General features: G+C 40.7%; 1 protein-coding gene across 5 annotated transcripts in view; it reads left to right on the top strand.

The window, feature by feature from the left end:
* Nucleotides 1–6260, top strand: part of enpp2 (ectonucleotide pyrophosphatase/phosphodiesterase 2) — a 25663-nt gene extending 19403 nt beyond the window's left edge. For 4 of the 5 annotated variants that reach the window (XM_015042209.1, XM_015042210.1, XM_015042208.1 and 1 more), the window contains 7 exons: nucleotides 196–241; nucleotides 1912–2051; nucleotides 2199–2334; nucleotides 2559–2636; nucleotides 2778–2910; nucleotides 5158–5311; nucleotides 5422–6260. In XM_015042209.1, coding sequence (XP_014897695.1) covers nucleotides 196–241; nucleotides 1912–2051; nucleotides 2199–2334; nucleotides 2559–2636; nucleotides 2778–2910; nucleotides 5158–5311; nucleotides 5422–5592 — 858 coding nt within the window. In that variant the 3' untranslated portion in view covers nucleotides 5593–6260. Of the gene's footprint in view, nucleotides 1–105; nucleotides 242–1911; nucleotides 2052–2198; nucleotides 2335–2558; nucleotides 2637–2777; nucleotides 2911–5157; nucleotides 5312–5421 lie in introns of all 5 variants that reach the window. The other variant, XM_015042206.1, reaches the window with a different exon arrangement.
* Nucleotides 6261–7500: the final 1240 nt, after the last annotated feature.

Genomic DNA, 7500 nt, shown 5'->3' with positions numbered 1-7500 from the left:
TTGTTCTGTGGTGAATGAGACTCAGTTCTGCACTGTTTCACTGTGTTTCTTATTCCCATGTAGATCTCTGGCAAGAGATTGTTTCAATCTCCGATCTTTTTGCAGTTGCGTGTAAAAAGTAGGGGCCAGAGAGGTTTGAAAGTGACCCTTGTACGAGGCTATAACCTGGAGTCACTCTGGCTCTGTCTCTTACAGAACAAAGTGGAGGAGCTAAACCGGCGATTGAGGCAAGCTATTGATGGTCAGTTTGTCATGAGATTTACAGATACAGTACGTCAAAACAATGAATGCACTCCTTGAACTTTTTTACATTTCGTCACACTAAAAAACAGGCTGTAGCTTTGATGCCTTTTTATAGGAGTTTATAGCAGTGAAGTGAAAGGAGAATGATTCACAGTTCCAGGGTTTTCTTTAACAAATAAAAATTTAAAAGGGAGGCCTGCCTCTGAATTTAGACAATACTTTGTAAAGCTCCCTTGGCTGCAGGTCGGTTATTTCTGGCTCTACCAGCTTTCTCTATAGGCTGAGGTTTTGCCTGTTCTTTGGTTGGATGGAGAGCATCTGTGCAAACATGTTCAAGTCTTTTCATAGATTCTCAGTTGAATTTAAAAATGCTTATTTTAAAAGTTCAAACACCAAATATTCCTTAATGTGCATTAATACATGCAGTGGAAGCCATCTTGGGATTGTGTTTTTGCTGCTTGGAATTACAGCCAATGGTGAATTTAAAAGATATTCTTATACATAAAGATATTTTCAATATTTTTGTGTATTTCTATACAGTATTGTCTTACAACTGTACAGTCCCAAAATAATTGTTAGCAACATCTAATATTTTTTAAAAAATAATAATAAAATTTAACATTTTGAGAATCATGTATCATTTTCCCTCCACTTCATAATAGTTAATTTATTTCTGTTGGTGTGTCAAATGTATGGAAGCCAAGCTGCCATGAGAAAAAAAAAGCTCAAAAGTTGAAAAATATATTTACAATAACAAAGGCAGTAATTATGAGAAAAGTCATGCTGTTTCTGTAGTATTTCATAATCATGACTCTGAGGGCATGTTCACACCTGATAGTCCGGTAGACTCGGTTCCATTGGTGAGCACAGTTGCAACATTTGTTCCATTTTTAACTGCTGTGGTTCTCTTTCACACTGCACTGAGTGAAACAAACCAAACCTGTTGAATAACTGAGTGCATCTTCTTTCTTCACGAAATGCAAACACAATGGAGTAACATCAGATTTTAGTGGTTGATAAAAGACCATGAGCCTTTTCTCCTGCTAGACTTTTATATATTTTTTTGTTTGTTTTTGAATCCCCTACGCTATAGTCCACTTCCTGCCTTTGGAGTATTCTTTGGTCCACTTGGCATTCACATTTGCATTCTAACCCCACCAGAGTTCCCATCAACTAAACCGAGAACGAGGATTGTAGGTGAACCACAGTTCGTTCTTTACTTTGATTATGCGTTCTCACCTCCCCAAACGAACCGGACTTTCTAAACAACTGAACCAGACTTCAACTAAAGTTGACTGAACAGAGCTTGTGTGAATGCACCCAGAATCTCATGATCATGATTTTAAAACTTGAAATTATGACTTCCTGTATAACTTTTATTTTTTCTTCTATGGCGAAAAGGGACTTCCATACAAATAAAATTCCAGTAATGCCCATTAACATTTATGGTCGTGATGTAACAAAGTTCAGGATGGATTTTTTTATGTATAAACTCTCACTTATATCTGACATGTGAAATGAAGCGTTGCTCATAGTGCCAGATGTTTGCCTCGGTCAGACTGCTGTCAGCAGGGTTCAGCCTCCATGCTGCAGTCTGACCCGTATAAATGGGCCTTGTTACATTGGTGCCTCTCTGTGCCGTGTCCCTCTGTGTGCTCCATCCCTCAGACAGCAGGAACCTGCCGTATGGCCGACCTGCTGTCCTCTTCCGTGCCAAATATACCATCCTACATCACAGCGACTACATCAGCAGTTACAGTGAAACCCTGTTCATGCCCCTCTGGACATCCTACACCGTCAGCAGACAGGTACCGCCCAGTCTGACCCCTCCTTTTGGACTGCCAAGGACACACTCTTTGCATGTACTATACTCAAAAGCCTTCTTGCAAGCAAACTTCTTGCTTCTTGCACCCCCTAGTGGTAAAAGTGGGGTAACATTTTCTTTGTCTGTCCAGGTAGAGTTGTCTCCTCTGCCTGAGTCTCTGTCCAACTGTGTGAGACCGGATGCCAGAGTCCCACCGGCCTTTAGCCAGTCGTGTTCCAACTACAGAGCAGAGAGACATGTCACATATGCTTTCCTGTACCCGCCGCGTAAGTGAACCCCCACCACAGGCTTCCGAAAACACACTCAACCTCAGTGGACACCACCACACACCACTAAAGTAATCATAACCCCTGAGAGACATTTTCATAGTTAGTCACATTGCAGTCACTCACTTCACTTGGACTTATTAGGATTTAAAGTCACCAATAACTGTGATTTGGATAGAAAATCATCAGTGGGATCAGTTGGAATATCTTGTGTGTGTTCACAGAGCTTTCCTCAAACCTGGAGAAAAAATACGATGCTGTCCTCATCACCAACACCGTGCCCATGTATCCTGCATTTAAGAGTAAGATCTCACTTCATGAAATCCTGATGTATTCCTCATTTTAGGCTCAGAAGTTTTACTAATGTTTTTAATAATCATTTCCACTATTCACTCCCCTTCTGCCATGTCCTTCTCTCTGCCCACACTCCCACTCCCACTCAGGAATCTGGACTTACTTTCAGAGAGCGCTGGTGAAGAAATACGCCACTGAGAGGAATGGAGTGAACCTTCTTGTTGGACCCGTCTTTGACTACAATTATGATGGAGTCAGAGACTCGGCTGAGACGATCAGAGAGTAGGATAATTCATTCATTCATTCATTCATTCATTCATTCATTCATTCATTCATTCATTCATGTGAATCATCTTTTATTTCCATAAACTTTGCTTCTAATGAGTTTTTTTAATGCTTTGTGGTTGCGAGGTTTTAAACTAGGTTAATATAAAGCAGTACATCAGTCTTATACTCAAACTACTATATAGTTGAAATAAATCGCAATAAATCTGTAACAATTTTTTTATTTTTCATAATTAAGATTTATATATTTATGAAGCTGATGTAATGATCTATGCAGTACAGATTGTGAGAAAATTATGAGAATCTAATAATCAAATGAAAGTTCAACATTAGTCAGTGAAATTATATTTACTAACCTCTACTAATTATAAATATAGGGAACAAAAGAAACAAATTTAAGGGCTTACAAAGAATCAGGACACTCTTGTAAATTAGATTTTTTAAATTCACAATTAGGTTTACCTGGTTAAATGAAGGTTAAATAAATAGACAAAAAAAATTAAACAACCCGACTTCTGCTATTAAAAAATATAGGGAACATTTCTGAAGTAATACATGAACATTCAGAATTTTATTCCAACAATGGATAAATCTCTAATGGTTATTTGGGGCTTCCTGGATTTTCAGACACCCCAAGGTCAAGACCTACAGCTTAACTATAATCTAATCTAGCTGCACTGGAAAGTAGAATCCTGGGATGCACACATGTCCACCATTAACTAATTACTGACATATCCAAATGTTTGCAAGGGAAACAACCAATGCCTGTTTTTGTGGCCTGGCGGACAGAGAACCGGTCCTCTGGGTCGACTCACAGATGGCAAGACTCTGTCACCCTTGGTGGAGGTGTCAGGTCATGCAGCCCTTTTGGGTCTAACTAGACCGGTCGGTTCTAAACCGGGGTTGGGTGTCCTTTCATTTCCCTTGAGGGCCCCCAGCCAGAGTAGAATCCCGAGACCTGTGATTCCATTGGGGCCGGCCAGATGGGGATGGTTTGCAGTCAACCGTTGGTGGGTTGGTATAGAGACAGGTCAGCTTCCATATCTCTCAGTCAGAGACTGTGGCTGACCAAAGGGGGAATTTGCTGGGCTGAACAGGCAGGTTCTCAACAGTAGAACAGTAAAGTGGACAAAGTCTTTTCAGGAATTTACTTCAACTGATAAGTGAATGGCGCTGAGAAAACTATTCTGCAAACCATCATCCGTCTGTCTTGGTTGGCTGGAGGAAGCTTCACTAACCAGCACTCAGTGGTATTCCTCTCAAACACTAAGAAATCAACTTTTCATTTTTTCTTTTGTAGATAGCCCTTTAGGTCTCACCTGTACCTGCACTTGTCCACATTCCTCATCATAACAATATTTTGCCACAGTCAGAAAGAAGGAAGAGACTGAATGTAAGTTCAGCCAAAAGGAAGGGAAACCAAGAAAAACCTTTAGAAAGCCTGACTTACTGTTGATCCAGAATTCTTTATTAGATTATTAAAAGTGTGGCTTCTTGGAAGCAAAGTGTACATGAACCATTAAAGCTGCAGTATGTAACATTTATAAATAAAAAATAAAAAATTCTACATATTTGCTTAAAATATGAAACAATCTTTGAAAAAATTGAGCTCCTTTGCCTTCTCCCAGTGCAGTGAAACAACCAGTTAGAGGAAGGAGGCGGGTCTTATCACTGTCCGTCACCCTCCGTATGGTGGCACTCATCCCCGCTCTCACTTCCCCACCACATTCCTCTCTGCTATGCTGCAGCTAACATAGCAAGTTATGGATGCTCAGGTTAGTTAGCATAGCCACTGATGATGGCAGATAAACGGTTTTTCTGTAACTGTAAGCTGTTTCTCCAGCATCAGCACATGTAGCAGTGTCTACGTGAGAATGATTGACAGCACTAAGACCCTCCTCCTGGCTCTGACTGGTTGTTTTTGGTTGGGATCGGTGCATTTCTTCAGACGGCAGTAGTAGCTCAGGGAGGACTGGAGGAGGTCCATTTTTTCATAGCTGAAATGTTTTGCACAGTACTCTAAATATAGTTTTTCCTTGTAGAATCAAAAACTTTAGTATATTTCTTAATGTCAGTCTAGATGGTATTTGCTGATTTCCAAATTGTAGATTTGGAAAGCCATTGAAAAAAGACCATTTTTATTTGGACTTTGTTCTTCATAAACTGTGCGTAATAATTGGAGAAAGAATTGCTGAGTCAGAGTCTGCAGACTCTTTCCCGACTAAAAGGTGAAATCTGTTCCAGCCATGTGAGCGGAGCCGTCCCCGTCCCGTCTCATTACTTTGTGGTCCTGACCAGCTGCCTGGACTTCACACAGCCTGCAGACTCATGCAACGGTCCACTGAGCAGCGCCGCTTTCATCCTGCCACACCGACCCAATAACGACGAGACCTGCAACGTAAGAACCAATCACATCGCATGTACCTTTCACGTTCTGGTCCTACCTGTCCACACAGCTGGTTCTGAGAGCAGCGGACATGACTTTCTTTGTGTGATCCCAACCCACAGAGCTCTGAGGATGAGTCCCGTTGGGTGGAGGACCTGATGAAGATGCACACGGCCCGGGTCAGAGACGTGGAGCTGCTCACAGGCCTGGACCTGTACCGGAGAACCAGCCGGAGCTACTCCGAGATCCTCTCCTTAAAAACATACATGCACACGTATGAGAGCGAGATTTGACCTCTGCTGACCTTTTCTGCAGCTGTGGTGGAGGAATGTGGCACACTCTTCCATCTCTGTCTGTCTACGTACAGCTAGAACACCACTGAACTGTTCCAAAACTCTGCAAAAGTCTTCAATCATCCCTCGTCTCACCATCCTTTTGAGGACCCAGAAGATAATTTAGCCTTTTGGTTCCATGAAGGACTTTCTAGAGTGGCAGAGATGAAATTTTACATCCTCTTGGCACCTTAGTACTAACACCCTGCTCTAAAAAATCTGTTTGTTTGCATTTTTTCTTTTAAGCTACAAATCACACTCAAAGCATCCCAGATTGAAAGGTATAATAATCATATTTTTGCACTTATGTGATTCCTCAGCAGGCATTATGTTACACCTCAATCTTCCAAAGACAGTTTAAAGGGTGTTGCCTCTGCACTTTGTTGCCCCTGTGTCCCATAAGCTAAAGCTGGAGTCCAAAGATTCTTCTCTGCAGCAGCTCCTGGTTTGGATTGTTTCAGATCATCAAACAAATGTTAATGTCAAACAAAAATATTCTGAGAAAATAGGAAAAAAAAGCTGTTAAAAAAGATCTTTCTGAACCAAAGATCAGATCAGTATTATGTATTTAAGAGCATACATAATACATAAACACGTTACATGTAAACAACTTCTCATCCTCAATACCTGCTTAGTTCCTGCAGGGGGAGCCTTTCTCCAGGGGTCTGAGTACTCCCCCTGCAGGTCACACACTCAAACCTTAGCACAATAAAGTTCCCTTAGAAGCTGTGAGATGAGTTGCAGCTGCAGATAGTTCTACCACTTCATCAGGCTTAGAAAATAATCAACAGGCCAATATGGAATCACTCTGGCTGGAGATTACTGAATAAACCTGATCTGTATGCCACCCTTTATAAGGAAGCCTTTGCTTTTTAATGCAATATAATGGTAATGATGTATCTGTTTGTGAGGTTGCGTGTGTGTGTGTGTGCGCGAGCGTGCATGTGTGTGATAAATATAACATATCAGTCTGTAAATGCGGCTTGTATGTGTGTGTGGGTTTGTGTTCTGACTTTGGTTTATGCACAATTAAATTTGTTGATTATAATAAAAGCTTTACGATCTGTCAGTTCAATCTATTTGTGTGTACATGTTTTCCTGGCCTCTGCATTCAGATATCTAAACATGGTGAAGATGACTTGCTGAAGCCCAACCTGAACTTCAGAATGAAGGGGCTTTTGGTGACTTTGAATGTGTTATGGGTTTTGGTACCGACCGTATGGTCTGGTCTGGGTCTTTAACAACCTGTTGTAAAGCCCAAAGACAACAAAGGTCTTCTTTTCCCATGGTTGATGCTTTATTTGACTGAGTTTTTTTCCATTAAGCGAACCTGGATGATCATGACCGTGATGAGGGGGCAAGTGGGTGGTGGAAAAACAAAATTAACCAAGCGCCTTTAAATTGAAAACTTATTCAGGTTTATTAAATGATCTTGTAAGCAATGAGAACAAAAACAGAATGAGTTCTGTCATACAAAGTTATAAGACTCTCTTTGAGAAGAAGTGCAAAAGTATTTAGGAGACAAATTCTGAGAACTAGCTTCTCACTCAGTCACTCTGAGAGAAGTTGACTTCTTTATCTGCATCCCTTGCAGCTGTAGAAACCAGCTCTAGCAGATTATCTGTGGAGTGGCAAGCAGAGAAACCTTTTCCACACAAAGTCCACAAGTATCATAAAAATAAAGACATAATAAAAAGCATAAGTTCACACAGTCATGAGACTTTAGGGACCAAAATTCAACAGTCATAAGACTGTCAAGAAATAAAATTTTGCATTACATTCCCGTTTTTTATTTATAGTAAACTCTGCTTTTTTTAATGTGCAGTGGTAATGATGTAGCTGTGTTTGAACTTTAGTTTTCATTTGTGT

This window comes from Poecilia latipinna, unplaced genomic scaffold (assembly GCF_001443285.1).
Source record: "Poecilia latipinna isolate Pla-1442-1.1 unplaced genomic scaffold, P_latipinna-1.0 Scaffold581, whole genome shotgun sequence".
Classification (NCBI taxonomy): domain Eukaryota; kingdom Metazoa; phylum Chordata; class Actinopteri; order Cyprinodontiformes; family Poeciliidae; genus Poecilia; species Poecilia latipinna.
The sequence above is the reverse complement of the archived record's forward strand: the minus strand, read 5'-3'. Positions and strand labels throughout refer to the sequence as shown.